The following is a 15,648-nucleotide window of genomic DNA, read 5'->3' as shown; positions in this document are numbered from 1 at the left end:
TCATTCCATACCTTTATTTGAGTCGTTAAAGTACAGAAATACGCTAATAACTTTTTTGTAGTTTGCACAGAGATGACAATATCAGCCCCTCAAATGCACTACAGCTCTATATCTAGCCAGAAGTGGTTGTGAAACTGGAAAACTTTTTATGTTTTGGCCGTTCAATTTGGAAACGGGTTTCATTTGTTTTTGTGGATTCATGTGAAAGGGGATCATTTTATGATCTTATAAAGCTGGACATGAACACATCCTTGACATCTCAACTCATAACTCAGAAGAAATTATCTTTATGCATGCAATAAAGCATATTTTAGAAAAATAATTTTGCATTGACCATATATTTTAATGAAAATGTTGCAGTTAAGCACTTTCATTTGTGTTGATCTTTTTTTTTATATATATATAAGATTAACACAAATGAAAGTGCTTAAAGTGCCTAATCTAGCTGTCTAACTCTGAACATCAGTAATGAAAATATATATATATATGAAGCATTTACATCTAATGGTGATTTTTGTAGTATCTTATAGTTGTATTTTGCATTTATGCTGCTGATAAACAAAAAATCACTTTCAGTAATGAGAATCTTCATTGAGAAAAATAATCTATTCAACCATATTACAATAATGTGATTTTAATTTCGTTTGCATTACATTTAAAAAATAATTTGGGTGAGTTTCACAGTGCAGAAACCTAATAATAGTCTTTATATAATAAAATACATCTTTTTATTTTTGGGGGTGAAATAAGAACATGTTTTTGTGAGATTGATCCTGTTATACATTGCAAGCAAATTCAACAAGTTTACAAAATATTTCTATGACTTTATCAATGGCTCAGAGTCTATATGTGTCCTTTCTGAAACATGAAAAATAATAACTGTAACATCTTTCAATGTTTAGTCACAGGAAGTCCCGCTTGTTTCGTGCCGATTTCTCCTAATCTAGTTGTCTAATAAACCTGGCGCTGAATATTACTAATATTGTTGGTTTTTTTAAATTCATTACTTTTTCCTTTGGATAAAAGCATCTGCTAAATGCATAAATGTAAATGTCACTCTTCAATAAGTCAAATTAACTCTGAACATCTATCCATATGAAACTCGAAAAATTAGAATATCATGCAAAAGTTATAATTTTGATGATTATGGCTTATGAAAACCCCAAATTCAAAATCTCAGAAAATTAGAATATTAAATGAAATCAATAAAAAAAAGATTTTAAATACAGAAATGTCGGCCCTCTGAAAAGTATAATCATGCATATGTATATAGTTATATACACTAAATATATTAGTATCACCTTGTAATTTGAATTACTGAAATACATGAACAGTTGCACGATATTCTAATTTCACCCGTATACTACAAACAATTACATTAATCTGAGAATCAATTTTTTTGCCTTTTAGCAACACTTATATTGAAAGTAAAGCAGGACAAACGCCTCAATATTTCCCCTCAGTTTTATTTCTCACAGATGTTTAGTTCACATTCTCGACCTGTAAAGCCATCTGACATTTGAACCGGTGTGCACATAACTTGAAAAAAATGATACAAAATTAAATACAAAACTGTTCTGCCTTCATCTTCATTCTGTCACTGAAGCATCTCAGAGTTTGGGATTCATCGCGACCGCACAGATTATTTGCATTTGACGAAAGTGCTGAGATCGTCCAGGAACTTGATGTACTCCTGATGCTCCAGCGCCGTGCTCATCTCCATCAGCTCGTCCGCAAACGTGTTGTCCACGCCGCGGTCCGCTAGGAAGTCCATCAGATGATCATACAGGGCCTGCGGGGTCAGAGGTCACAGGCGTGCGTTTATATGATCGGCCAGTGATCATCTGAGAACTTGCATGGATTATGTTGCTATCCTCTATTTTACTTACTATCGCTGTTTTGTGCGCTGAATTATAACACTACGTGTAGTCGTGAATTCGTCCTATTTTTACATCATGGATTATCTTTCTATAGCTGTTGATAGCGGTCTGCCAAAGAAACTAGTAAATGGAGTGGAATATCTACCTTTGTACAAAGGTGTGATATTGCATTTTATATTCACTCTGTTTATGAAACAAAACCAGCGATCTAAAAATAGGAATTCACAGCTACACGTAGTGTCATTATTTTGCGCGCTATGTTTGTAAGTACGTGTAGCTGTGTGTCTTATTTTTAGATCGCTGGTTATGATGTGTTCGTTTCATAAACAGATTAAATATATAATGCGATATCCATACCCTTGTACAAGGTAAATATTCCAATCCATTTATTGTCTGTTTCTTTGGTCAAAAACAACAACCAAAAAAGCTAAGTTATGCACTTTACAAAATCCAGTTAATAACAGTTGGGTTCTGGGAGTTAAAAATTATTTTTAACGAGAACTAATAAACTGTTGAAGTGTACATGTTTTTTCTGCTACAAATTGAATTTGTGGTGGAAAAACTACATTACCCATGATGCTCTGCAGAAAATTCAACCAATCAGAATTGAAACTAGCTAAATAACTCCGCCCACTCCTATGAAGCACTGCGAATGCATAATCCAGTCAATCTCTCTACGCTCTCAAAATACTGAAATGTTGTTATATATATATATATACATACATATTTTGCAATAAACTTAAAATACATTGTTTATATATAAAAAACAACATTTGTAAATGAGTAGTTTTATATTTCTTCATTTCTAATGCTGTTCAAAGTGATTCATGGGATTGTAGTTTCTTCACTAAAGCTGTAAATACACAGTCTGAAAATTGAGTTTTTGTCAGATTTTTTTAAAACTTTTTGTTTCACATCAAAGTTTTGATTCTCCTCAGAGCTGATCCGTTTGGTTCATGGCTTATAACACTTTAACGAATACATTTTTTTTAAATCCCTATGGGAAAAATAAAGTGGGCAGGCACTAATGCACTATTTCATCACAATAAGTGAAGTTTGTTTGGTCAACTCTGTGCCAACTTGACAACATAAATACATCATGCGCCCTCTAGTGGAGTGAAAGAACATGACAGAAATCCAAATTGATGAGCTTTGCAAGTGTTATTGAACTGAATAATTACACTAGAGCTGCTTTACAGCTGAAACTGTATTTGTTTCATATCTAAAGAACTGTTATTTTCAGAAACGATCTGCAGTGTATGAAGCGTTAGAGAAATGAAGACTTGACTAACCCAGTCCAGAGAGTCTGTGTTGAGCGTGTAACTGGTCTCCTTCCAATCGGAGTCGCCCTCGGGCTGGAAACTGACCTCTCGGATGGAGAAGATGTCGCTCTCCTCCTCGCCCTCACCATGACTGGTCTGTGCAGAGATCAGAAGAAATGAGAAATGGACCTTCACAGTCACACCAACAACAAGAGGAATAAAACCCACCTCATCCTCGGGGAAATGACAGTCAAACACTAGTGAATTCTTTGCGCCCTGTTTGGTCACCTCAACCACAAAATTGGGCGTCGAGACGATGTCAGGCTAAAACACAGGAAAGATGCATCAAAAACAAGCTAGTCGAGTCGCTTAATTCTGCAACGTCTTTAAAGCAGTGTCTCAAACTCTGAAATAAGACAAAACAAGCATTCAAATCATCTAAAACAACTGAAAATCAAGATATAATTTCTGATTTTAATTCACCCCCTCAACAACTCTCTTCCAGCCAGTAGCTGGATTTTAAAAGTGTGATTTCTAGAATATGGAAATTAACTCCGTGGGCATTGTAATACTGAATATACATTTTTATAGTTATGCCAAGCTGTAAAATATTATATCAGGCAAAAAATTGGGAGTAAAAGAAAAAAAAAATTATAAATTTTTTTTCTTGCAATTCTGACTTTTCTTAGAATTGCGCTTCTGACATTTTTTTCACAGCTGCGAGTTTATATTTTACAATTCTGAATTTAGACTTTTCTCGCAATTGCGATTTTTTACCTCACAATGCTGACAGTTTTCTTAGAATTGTGATTCTGACTTTCTGCATCTCACAATTCTGACTTTTTTCTGCAATTGCAACTTTTTGCCTCGCAATTCTGACTTTCTTCACCCAATTGCGACTTTTTACCACGCAATTTTGAGTTTCTTTATGCAATGGTGACTTTTTACCTCGCAATTCTGACTTTCTTTACGCAATTGCGACTTTTTACCTCGCAATTCTGGCTTTCTTTATGCAATGGTTACTTTTTACCTCGCAATTCTGGCTTTCTTTACGCAATGGTGACTTTTTACCTCGCAATTCTGGCTTTCTTTACGCAATTGCGACTTTTTACCTCGCAATTCTGGCTTTCTTTATGCAATGGTTACTTTTTACCTCGCAATTCTGGCTTTCTTTACGCAATGGTGACTTTTTACCTCGCAATTCTGGCTTTCTTTACGCAATTGCGACTTTTTACCTCGCAATTCTGGCTTTCTTTATGCAATGGTTACTTTTTACCTCGCAATTCTGGCTTTCTTTACGCAATGGTGACTTTTTACCTCGCAATTCTGGCTTTCTTTATGCAATGGCGACTTTTTACCTCGCAATTCTGACTTTCTTTATGCAATGGCGACTTTTTACCTCGCAATTCTGACTTTCTTTATGCAATGGTGACTTTTTACCTCGCAATTCTGGCTTTCTTTACGCAATTGCGACTTTTTACCTCGCAATTCTGACTTTCTTTACGCAATGGCGACTTTTTACCTGCAATTCTGACTTTCTTTATGCAATGGCGACTTTTTACCTCGCAATTCTGGCTTTCTTTACGCAATGGTGACTTTTTACCACGCAATTCTGGCTTTCTTTACGCAATGGTGACTTTTTACCACGCAATTCTGGCTTTCTTTACGCAATTGCGACTTTTTACCTCGCAATTCTGGGTTTCTTTATGCAATGGCGACTTTTTACCTCGCAATTCTGACTTTCTTTATGCAATGGCGACTTTTTACCTCGCAATTCTGGCTTTCTTTACGCAATGGTGACTTTTTACCTCGCAATTCTGGCTTTCTTTACGCAATGGCGACTTTTTACCTCGCAATTCTGACTTTCTTTATGCAATGGCGACTTTTTACCTCGCAATTCTGACTTTCTTTATGCAATGGCGACTTTTTACCTCGCAATTCTGACTTTCTTTATGCAATGGTGACTTTTTACCTCGCAATTCTGGCTTTCTTTACGCAATTGCGACTTTTTACCTCGCAATTCTGACTTTCTTTATGCAATGGCGACTTTTTACCTCGCAATTCTGACTTTCTTTATGCAATGGCGACTTTTTACCTCGCAATTCTGACTCTCTTTATGCAATGGTGACTTTTTACCTCGCAATTCTGGCTTTCTTTACGCAATGGTGACTTTTTACCACGCAATTCTGGCTTTCTTTACGCAATGGTGACTTTTTACCTCGCAATTCTGGCTTTCTTTACGAAATTGCGACTTTTTACCTCGCAATTCTGGGTTTCTTTACGCAATGGTGACTTTTTACCTCGCAATTCTGGCTTTCTTTACGCAATTGCGACTTTTTACCTCGCAATTCTGGCTTTCTTTAAGCAATGGTGACTTTTTACCTCGCAATTCTGGCTTTCTTTACGAAATGGTGACTTTTTACCTCGCAATTCTGGCTTTCTTTACGCAATGGTGACTTTTTACCTCGCAATTCTGGCTTTCTTTACGCAATTGCGACTTTTTACCTCGCAATTCTGAGTTTCTTTATGCACATAACAAGAATTAAAATGGCAACGACTTGAACAGTTTAAGGAACTTAAGTAGCTAGTTGTCTCAGTTTCACTGGCTGTCACACAATAACCGCAGTGCTTTACTGCAGGAACGTGACGATACCTCTTCCTCCTGACCCTTCTGCGTTTGTTCGGGCTCTTCCTCCAGCTGTGGCGGGATGCTGTTGTTCACATTAAACGTGATGGTGACTCTGTCAAACACACACAAACATCACACGTGATGTATTATTACAGCGGAGTATACGAACAATCATAAAAGCTCTACAGATGACACTTTATAAATCTGCTCAATGCATTTAAGAGAATCTATTGTGCCTTTTTTTTTAAAGTCTTGTTTTCAGGCTCTACTAGAACAGGTTTCCCTGCTTGAATGTTGATTATTTTCCTCATATTCTCCATTGTTGCGGCTCCTCTCTTCCCAGTCTGTCAGTAACGCTCTGTTTACTTCCTGTCTCTATGAAGCCCCTCCTTCTGAAAAACACACTGTGCTCGGATTGGTCGACTGGAGCAGTGTGTTGTGATTGGTCAAGGGCTTCGAGTGTGTTTGGGAAATGTCCCGCCCCTTACCATAACCGCCAGTTTAACACACTACTAACTAACTCAACCAGGCCCCGCCCCTTTATTCTGCGTATGAATTATTTAAATGAGGAATATTGTGATGTGTTTGTTCCCGGAAGAAATTCAAGACTACAATGGAGGCGTTTCAGGAGTTCAGAAACACTGACACTGATATAGAGAAGAACTGGAAGGACTTTGAAACCTTTTTCAAGCTCAAACAGCAACATTACACACTTCTTTGAATTAACATATTAATCTGATTGTCTGAACTCGTACTTTTCTCCGGCCAGCATGCGGATGAGTTTCGCTTCTGTCCCGTTCAGTTCCAGCTCCCACCCGCCGGACATTTTAGGAAGACTCGCGTTCTTCTGGATCTTCTTTTCTTCTTTGATTTCATCAGCGAGAAACTCTGCGAACGCTTTATCGCCTGAAGAATAGAGACACACATGCATGATTTACTAACAACACTAGTATGAATGAGATCTCATTGGTCGGTTAAGGTGACGTGTTGTCGTTCGTCTCCTGGCGTCTGTCATTCAATCTCAAGGTCACCTGATGTCATATCCTGCAATATTTGCATATGTGTCATCAGAGCATCACAACAATACTCTGATGACACGTATGCAAATATTGCAAGATATGACATCACCTTTAATATCCTGGAATAATCCAATTAATCTTGTAACTTTTTACGAAAAATTTTGCATTAGGGATTGTTTTCATTTTAATTTCAGTTAGTACTTTTGTTAGATTCGTTTGTTTTTTTATATCTCTAGTGTTTATTATGGAAGCATGTTTCCACCACAGAATAAAAAAAAGATAAACGGTAATTGCGACTTTATAATCTAAATTTCTTCTCACAACTGCAAATTTATATTTCACAATTCTGACTTTTTTTCTCGCAACTATGACTTTTTATCTCAGAATTCTGACTGAAAATGCGAGTTTGTTTCTCAGAATTCTGACTATTTCTCCAAAATTTATTTATATCTCTATATCACATTCTGTAACAAAGCTTCCATAGTTTTTAATAATGTTTATTAAGTGCATCACATTAAAATAATGAAAATGAGAAAAGTACGGAGCCCCTAAAGGGACCTTTGCAAAAATAAAAATATACAGACTTTCACGTGCTTGCGAGAAAATATCGCAATAGTTCCTCATGAGTATGCGATAGTTTCTCGTAATTACGTGAAAGCCAGTAGATTTCTATATTTGCAAATGTCCCTTTAGGGGCTCTGTAGAAAAGTCACCTTACTAGCTGAAATAGGTTTCTAAAATTATATTTCAACTATAAGTATTTGACGAAATTGTTTTATGGTATGGTTAACTAAAATAACCCTGGTACTATTGTTCTTGTTTCTCCTCTCTTACTAGTAGCTATATTAAAAGTAAAATTTTTAGAGTTAGCCTAAACACATCCACCATAGAAACGACCTTTACCACAATACTTTTTAGTAGTTTAAGTCTATATGAAGAAGCGCTTGCAATCAGTAAGCTTATATCTCGCAATTCTGAATTTTATTTCTCGCAATTCTGACTATTTCTCGATTTTGTTTATATCTCACATTCTGACGTAGAATTGGGATACAAACTCACAATTGAATTTTATAAAGGCAGAATTCTGAAATTCTGAAAAGTTCAATTCTGAGGGAAAAAAAATTTCTCAGAACTTTAAGTTTTCATATCGGACTTTATAACACGCAATTGCGAGTTTATATTATACAATTCTGTGAATTTTTTTTTCGAGTTGTAAGATATGAAATACAAAAACTAGCTGAATTTATTTTTTTTATATTTTATTTTATTTCAATTGACGTATTTGACGAAATTGTTTTGTGGTTTAGTCCTCTCTGACCAATTAGTAGCTAGATTAAAAGTTTACACATCTACACACCTACCATAGAGGTATAGTAAACGTAGCCTCATTAGAGTTAGCCTCAAAACATCTACCATAGAAACGACCTTTACATAACACTTCATATTAGTTTATGTCTATGTGAAGGAGCGTTTACCCTCGGTGTGCAGACTCCCGCAGCCGCAGGACAGTGTCGGCAACGCTCGCGTCGCAGTTAGGAGCCTCGGCCTGGACCCTGACGACGCGCCGCTGCTGCTGCCGCTCAGGCTCCAGATGGACCGGCTGAAGGTTCTGCTTAGACGCGGCGCGGGTCTGATCGCGCGCGTGGACGCAGAGCTCCTGCTAGACAGACGCGCCGCAAGTTGAACCGCGCGACTCACAGACTTCAACATGACTTTGGTTCTTCTGAGAGATGCTCGCTCGCGCTGCTGACCGCTGATCACACTGACAGTCACACACACACACACGTGGGGAAGGACACCGTGACCTCAGCACTCTACACCGGAAGTGTTCCCTACAGGAAATGAGTTAAAAGTCCCACACGCTGTCAACAACACAAACATGTGGTTCCAGTAACTACAGGCTACATAACATCATCTACGTTGTTTTATTTTGTTTTAAGAGTTCGATTTTCTAAATTAGTCATGCAGTTGTGTGGAGTTTGCAGCGAACATGTTCCCAAATACAGATGTCCGGCCTGCAGAATCAGATAGTAAGTCATGGATTCATGTTCGATTGTTTATATCTATAACTTTTCCTGTTTAGATACTACAATAATTGTTAAATAACACCTTTCTTTTTCTTCCAGTTGTTCAGTGAGTTGCTTTAAAAGACACAAAGATGATGGTACGTCCAAGAATATTATATTTATAAATATTCACATTTACGTATTTGGCAGATGCTTTTATCTAAAAGACTTGCAGTTCCATGGGAATCGAACCCTTGGCGTTGCAAGCGCTATGCTGTACTGATATGTCATTAATTTAATAAAATAACAATGCGTTATTATTAGTATTAACATTATAATACTAGTGCTACTACAAATGCAATTGGTGTTAGAAATTATTATGTTGGCTCGAGAAAGCTGACATACTGATCCACTCTCTATTCAGTCTTCTTCTGAGACTTTAAAGATTTTAAACATCTCCTCCTAGAGCTTTAAAACCGATTCGGATCTTGAGACTGTTCTGACTCTGGTTGCTGTATCTTTTCTCACTGATCTGATTTACGATTTTCGTTAACGGCCGATCAAAACTACGAAAAGTCCCATAGGCTTTCATTGAGGGGGTCAAAACTTATTTTGTAACTTAAGTTGTCTATATCAGTAGTAGCAAAGCTTGATGACTATCCTAGGACAACATACTAAAACATGATAGCGATGTGTTAAAGTCCCCCTGTGGTGAAAATCCAGCTTTTAATGTTGTTTATCTATATGGTGTTTTTAATGTGCTTTAAGACAAACCATGTGTAAATTCATAAGTCGACAGCATTGTTGAGTATTTTCTGCTTAAAACTGCAGTGAACCAAAGACAGTCTCAAAAACACGGTTTGAAATCGCTGGTGTTTCTGACGTCACAAACTACATTGTAACCAATCAGATCAACGCCTGATTGTCAACGAGTGGATCTTTGAGTTGAGTGAGTGGAGGCGGGGCTCATTTGCATATTCATAGAACCGCGTATACTAAATGAGGCGGTGTAGTTACATTCAAACTACTTTAAGACTAATGCTAACTATAATTCTAACAACACACCAACTAATTTTTGCATCGTGCTAAATCATGCTATCAACATGTTACCAATGTGTTAAATCACGTTACCAACATTAAAATCATGTTAGCAACATCTTAATTATGCCAGCAAAACGCTTAAACATGCTAACAATGTGTTAAATCAGGTTGTTAACATGCTAACAATATATTAAAACATGTTAGCAGCACCATGTTAAAACATGCTAGCAACATGTTAAAACATGCCAATAACATTTTTTATTTCTTTCTCTGAGTAAAACCTTTTAACTTTTAAGCTTTTCGAAGTTATTATAAAATTTCAGACCTGGCTTTGTTCAGCCAACATAAAAGTTTGCATTCAAACGTTACTCATCTAGTTACTATTAGTTATTTTGTGTCTTATACATAAAAACAAGACAATGTAAGCCTTTATTTCTTTTCACTCTGATAGATTCATGTCACCCAATTAAAGAATCCGTTCCAGCCTCCAGTCGCCCGACTCCAGTGAGCAACGGTGAGTGAGTGATCCACACACACATGTGTTATAGATGCCAGAATCAACAGCCATATTACATTTGCATCAAGATGTAAATGTGTTTGATTTCAGCCGAACAGCCGTGGATTGTTGAGGATCTCCTTGATGAAGACAGTCAGACTGACAAAGTGCCGTTACAGAAGCTTCAGCTGCTCGGTATGTAAGGGATAATAAGCATCCCGACGGTTGTTATCGCAGAATAAACCCCTGTCAGGGTGACGTGGAAATATTGATCTGAGTTTAAATATTATATTAGGTCTTTAAACGCAAAGCTAGCGCAACAAGTTCAAACTAGATGGACATTTAAGAGATACAGCATCAGGGCTCGACATTAAGGCTTGTCCGCTTGTCCGGGACAAGTGGATTTTTTGTAGGACAAGTAGAAGAGAAAATTAGTTGTCCGACCGGACAAGTTAAATTTCAAACAAAATAAAATGCCATGTTACTTCACGTTATGTGCCACTCGTTACGTCTATTTTACAGATTTAATTTTACAGATTTGAAACGAAGACATGTCCTGAATGTGAATGGCCTGTGAATGTCCTGAATGTGACTCGCAGAAAGACGCGCACCAGTATGATGCGCATGCACAGACCGTGCGCCAGAATACAGTTCTCTTTCGCGCTTGAACGAACATCAACACACACAATTAAGCCAAAATGTCATTTGTTGAGTATCTTCATAACACAAGAGCAGTCTTATGATGGACATAAAGAGTTGTGACTCATGAGAGAATGAGGCGCGTGTGAGATCCGCGTCTCTGTCCACAGCGGCTGCTCTTAAAGGGCCAGCTACCAATAAAGTGTTCTGTCAGTAAAGTTAATGAAAGAACAAAGGGAACAGAGAAAATTACTCACTGCTCTTGACTAAAGAACTTGTGTAGCTTTAATAAGGAGTAGTCTATATATAATTTATGCTGCGCAGACTGTTTGATAACTTTATTCAATTTCTGTATATGTCCTACCTGTTAGACAGTTCATTTTTATCCAAACATCAATGGCTTATTGATCATTATAGGTGTTATCAATCATTTAGTTGTTATTGCTAATTTCAGAATTATCACTAATCTGTGTGTGCATTTGGTTTAGAACCAAACAAGTTGACTCATGAAACCATTTGTTTATTATATCGCAATCGCATATCACAACCGCAATATTGATCTCAATAATAGGAATATGACATTTTCCCCAAATCGTGCAGCCCTAGATAAAATTATAAATCTTTACCCGGACAAGTGACTTTTGTGCATGGACAAGTGAAACATAAATTTACTTGTCCGAAGGACAAGTGCCTCAAAAAGTTAATGTCAAGCCCTGCAGCATAGTCATACCACTTATTACACAGAATTTCGCCACATAAACAATTATGGGAATAAGAGATATTGATTTCAGATTAAATTGTTTTAAAATTGTTCCTGTTTGTATCTCATAATCTAACAGTGAACAAAACAATAATCACAAAATGGCAGCCGCTGCGTTTGTATGAAACGAGAGAGAGCGAGTCCACAATACTGGATAACAGTACACAAAATATTGATTAGACTCAGTTTTAATATTTTATTAGCTCTCCAGATGCAAAACTTCCACGAAGAAAAAACGTTCCTAGAAAGCGTATAACACTGACTTCAGTGACCCGGATGAGCCTGTGTTTGTTTTCTGTAGCCTGGCAAGCCAGACCTACATCAAGATTATAAATAAAATATAAAATGTTTAATATATAAATATAAAGACAATTTTTACTGCCGCTAGGGTGCGTCTAGATTTCTAGGCTATGTTATCTGGGAATAATGGTGTGATTGACCAATCAGAATCCAGTATTCCGCAGAGCCGTGTAATAAGAAATGATGTCAGTCTTCAGTGCTGTTTGTGAGGCAGTTTCACAGATGTTTTTCATTCACACAGGAGATTCAGAGGCGCTGAAGGGTCTGTTGAGGAATCCTCATCTCCGACAGCTGATGATGTCAGTGGACTCGGCTGAAAATAAAGCCAAAGCCATGAAAGACGCCATGCAGGAGCCGCTGTTCGTGGAGTTTGCGGATCGGTGCTTACAAATTATTGAACCTACACACACAGGGAGTGTTGATGACAAATACTGATTTTATTGAACTGTCACATGGACCAATTCCTAACGAAAAACATGCAACAAGTCAGTCCACTGGTTTTTGTGCACAAATGTTTATGTAACAATGTATTAAACTAATGTCTTTTGAATACAAACAATCGAAGTGATGACTAATTTAGACTTATGTCTGACAAATAAACTCAAATAGCTCTCAATCTTTAGTATTTTGAAATATTTGTTGAATATGCATGTTTTCTCAACATATTATTGAGCCTTGTTGTCACGCATGCCATACTGCAGCCATTACACGCCATCATGCCTTTTATAATTAATAAATGTTCATAAAGAAGCCAAAAACAGAACATCTGTAATGATTTTTATTTGAATTAAAGTTTGACAAAGTGTTTGATTGGTTTGTTAAAGCAGTCCCTGAGCACAAACAAAGAATACCTGTATTATAGTCACATGTTTTGTTGAATAATGCCCTGAGATTAGAAATATTGATTATTTTTGGTAATAAATGCACATATTTCATGACAAAAAACACCTTTGATTTAAGGAGGAATGTTGTGTTGTGCGTGAGCAGTCAGTTTGTCAAGTAATCTGACAAAATGAAGAACCACAAATACATATGCAAATAGTACATTGATTCAGTTTGCTTTGGTAAGAGCATCGACAGCAATGCCAAAACGACAGCTTTTCCCAGTATTTCATCATGTAGCGTTTCATGTCTTACATTGTGCAATGAATAAAAAAAAAAAATCATGCAAAGTGTACAAAACTTGTCTTTATCAATACAATGTTCTCCATCATCTCAGTTATTCTATTCTAAATAATATCATTGTAACATGATTTAAAGGTGCTATATGTAGAATTAAGAAACTTGTTTTTAGCGACACCGCTGGCCGTTAAGTGAACTGCAACTGCAGCTTTGCACTCGAGATCACGTAACGCACAAGAGACTGAACGTGATTCAAGACCGCGATATACTCGTTCTTCACTTAGAAGTAAAAAGAAGTTGGAAATACCTTTGGAAATACATTTTCCCGCCAAAAAAGTCCTGAGTCCTAAACATAAAAATCAGCTAGGAAGTTGGGGAAGGTCTCGTGTTTAAGTTTCGTTAAAAGATGTTCATACATAGGCAATAAAAATGATTAATACATGAAAATTCTTACATATAGCCACTTTAAAACATTATTTTATCAGTTTGTTCACTGATATTAAAGACCCCCAGTGGATAAGGTAATCTGAGCTGGTGTGAGTGAGAGGAGGCGGGGCTAATTAGCATATTCATTAATCCATGTATACTAAATGAAGCAAGGGTGTCGAGTTACATTCAAGCTATTTTAAGGCATGAAGAAATTATGTCATTTTGGTGATCAGAGAAGAGTTTTAACGGATAAAATTATTGATGACGGGGATTTTAATACAAATCAAATTAAATACCAGAATTTGGGATACATCAGCAGCACATTATGAATAAATTCTTATCTATTAAATATATCACTTTATATATTTACCATATAAATATCACTTTCTAGCTGTACAAGAAACATTATTTAAATCATAACAGAAAATGCTATTATAAAATAAAAGCTCTGTTAAAGTAATAGTTATAAAGCGCTCTACAGGACTGATTAAACACGCAGGAGAATTAAAAGGCACTTGTGCTTCATGCTGAGAGTAAATACAACTAAACGCTGAATTTCACTAACAATAAGGCAGCTAAATGTTTAATATCACTTAATGTAGTGTATTTAAAGGTGCACTGATTGCATGAAAGCTTTTAGCAGCATGATGAGAAGTCCTGTCAGGTTTTCTCCAGTAAGATCTGGTTGAATCCGGTCACCACATCGGCCTTGTGCACTGGGTGCCTGTCGGCGTAGAGAAGTGGAGATCTCTGCAGATGCATCTTAATGGACCCCTGTCAAAACAAACAGCAAAAGCAATTAAAGCAGGACTTTTATTTTGTCTTCACTAGGACTTCCTTTCTGCTGTCAAGCCCTGCGTCTCAATGTCCACACACTATCCATCCTAAACAGTGTGTGAGATTAAAATAAGTGTCCCAAAGCATAGTGTGTTGAAAAGGGTATGCCAGAAGTTCCCAGGTTACCTGCTATTTCTGAAGTGTGGATCCGTGCTCACTATAACGGCTAATATTACCCACAATCCATTGTGCTTTGGAGGAGGAACTACAAACACGAGTAAAGTGTTAAAAAACTACAAAACAAGGCGGATATGCGCGACCGACGGTGAGAGGTTTAGATAAAGTTGAGTGACTATTCAAAGTTTAACCTGATAGAAAAATATTTATTTAATGTTTATTATATAAACATTATATTTAATCTGGAATAACAATGTGGACTTTTATAAAGATCCATTTGGCCATTAACTTTTAAATGCATCATTAAATGGGGTGTCGTGGTGAAGGAATTTCCCTTGTTGTAATTTTGAGTGGCTCAGTAGCGCGATATGCGGTATTATCGCCATTTATTTATTTTGATTTATATTTATTTGTTACTAAATAAGTGTTACGATGTGGTCAGCATGCACAAAAACGAGGACATTTTAAATGTAACCAAGACTAAACCGCGTCTCAGCGCATCGTTACGGCAACAGACTGTCTTTGAGTGAGTCGTTAAACCGTTCATTCAACGAACGGTGATTCATTAAAAGACAGATGTAATGAAACAAGATATTAATTATTTTTAACTTTGAGCTCCACTTTTCAAGGCTCAGCTGACCAGCAAAGCTGATGCTTCACTTAGCAGAGACCAATGGCATTGATTCAATGTGCGACTCGTGGATTTATTTTCCCGCGGCTTCCTCGCGCTGTGGATGCGGACCAGCGCTGCCGCTAACGGCATTCACGGTAAATACCCTTAAACGTTAAAAGGATGATACGAAAAATATTTCGCGTTCCTCGGACACGGCAACCTTCTCACTAGATATATGACTTGGCCTCAAAGACAGACGCAGGTAATCGCACGCGCTCAGTCGATCTTATTCAAAACAAATCAAATTTTACTTATAAAGCACATTTAAAAATCAACCATGGTTTTAAAATACGTTTTTAATTTGATTTAAGACAAACCATGTGTAAATTCATAAGTCGACAGCATTGTTGAGTATTTTCTGCTTAAAACTGCAGTGAACCAACGACAGTCTCAAAAACACGGTTTGAAATCGCTGGTGTTTCTGACGTCACAAACTAC

At 36.9% G+C, this 15,648-nt stretch overlaps 3 protein-coding genes across 4 annotated transcripts in view; 1 reads left to right on the top strand and 2 right to left on the bottom strand.

The window, feature by feature from the left end:
• Nucleotides 1-1,448: 1,448 nt before the first annotated feature.
• Nucleotides 1,449-8,619, bottom strand: c1qbp (complement component 1, q subcomponent binding protein). 2 transcript variants are annotated; one of them, XM_077222940.1, is made up of 6 exons: nucleotides 8,266-8,619; nucleotides 6,527-6,677; nucleotides 5,796-5,883; nucleotides 3,371-3,466; nucleotides 3,173-3,298; nucleotides 1,449-1,792 (listed from the first exon to the last, which is right to left on the bottom strand). In XM_077222940.1, exons 1-6 carry the CDS (start codon nucleotides 8,498-8,500, stop codon nucleotides 1,643-1,645), a joined length of 846 nt encoding a protein of 281 aa, XP_077079055.1. In that variant the 5' UTR covers nucleotides 8,501-8,619; the 3' UTR covers nucleotides 1,449-1,642. The 2 variants fall into 2 exon arrangements, with proteins under 2 accessions (XP_077079055.1, XP_077079047.1); XM_077222932.1 differs by having other exon boundaries at nucleotides 3,173-3,466.
• Nucleotides 8,620-8,630: 11 nt separating this feature from the next.
• Nucleotides 8,631-13,214, top strand: znhit3 (zinc finger, HIT-type containing 3). The gene is made up of 5 exons (XM_077223329.1): nucleotides 8,631-8,820; nucleotides 8,917-8,954; nucleotides 10,289-10,351; nucleotides 10,445-10,528; nucleotides 12,274-13,214. The coding sequence occupies exons 1-5, from the start codon at nucleotides 8,753-8,755 to the stop codon at nucleotides 12,465-12,467; spliced, it is 447 nt and encodes a 148-aa protein (XP_077079444.1). The 5' UTR covers nucleotides 8,631-8,752; the 3' UTR covers nucleotides 12,468-13,214.
• The window catches only part of myo19 (myosin XIX), a 39,195-nt gene continuing 36,342 nt past the window's right edge, over nucleotides 12,796-15,648 (bottom strand). Inside the window, exon 23 of the mRNA XM_077222478.1 lies at nucleotides 12,796-14,357. Within this exon, the coding sequence (XP_077078593.1) occupies nucleotides 14,244-14,357 (114 nt within the window). The 3' untranslated portion in view covers nucleotides 12,796-14,243. The remainder of the gene's footprint in view (nucleotides 14,358-15,648) is intronic.

This window comes from Siphateles boraxobius, unplaced genomic scaffold (assembly GCF_051911475.1).
Source record: "Siphateles boraxobius isolate OS27281-9 unplaced genomic scaffold, OSU_SipBor_1 120, whole genome shotgun sequence".
Classification (NCBI taxonomy): Eukaryota; Metazoa; Chordata; class Actinopteri; order Cypriniformes; family Leuciscidae; genus Siphateles; species Siphateles boraxobius.
Note: the sequence above shows the minus strand (reverse complement) of the source record. Positions and strands in the feature narration are given on the sequence as shown.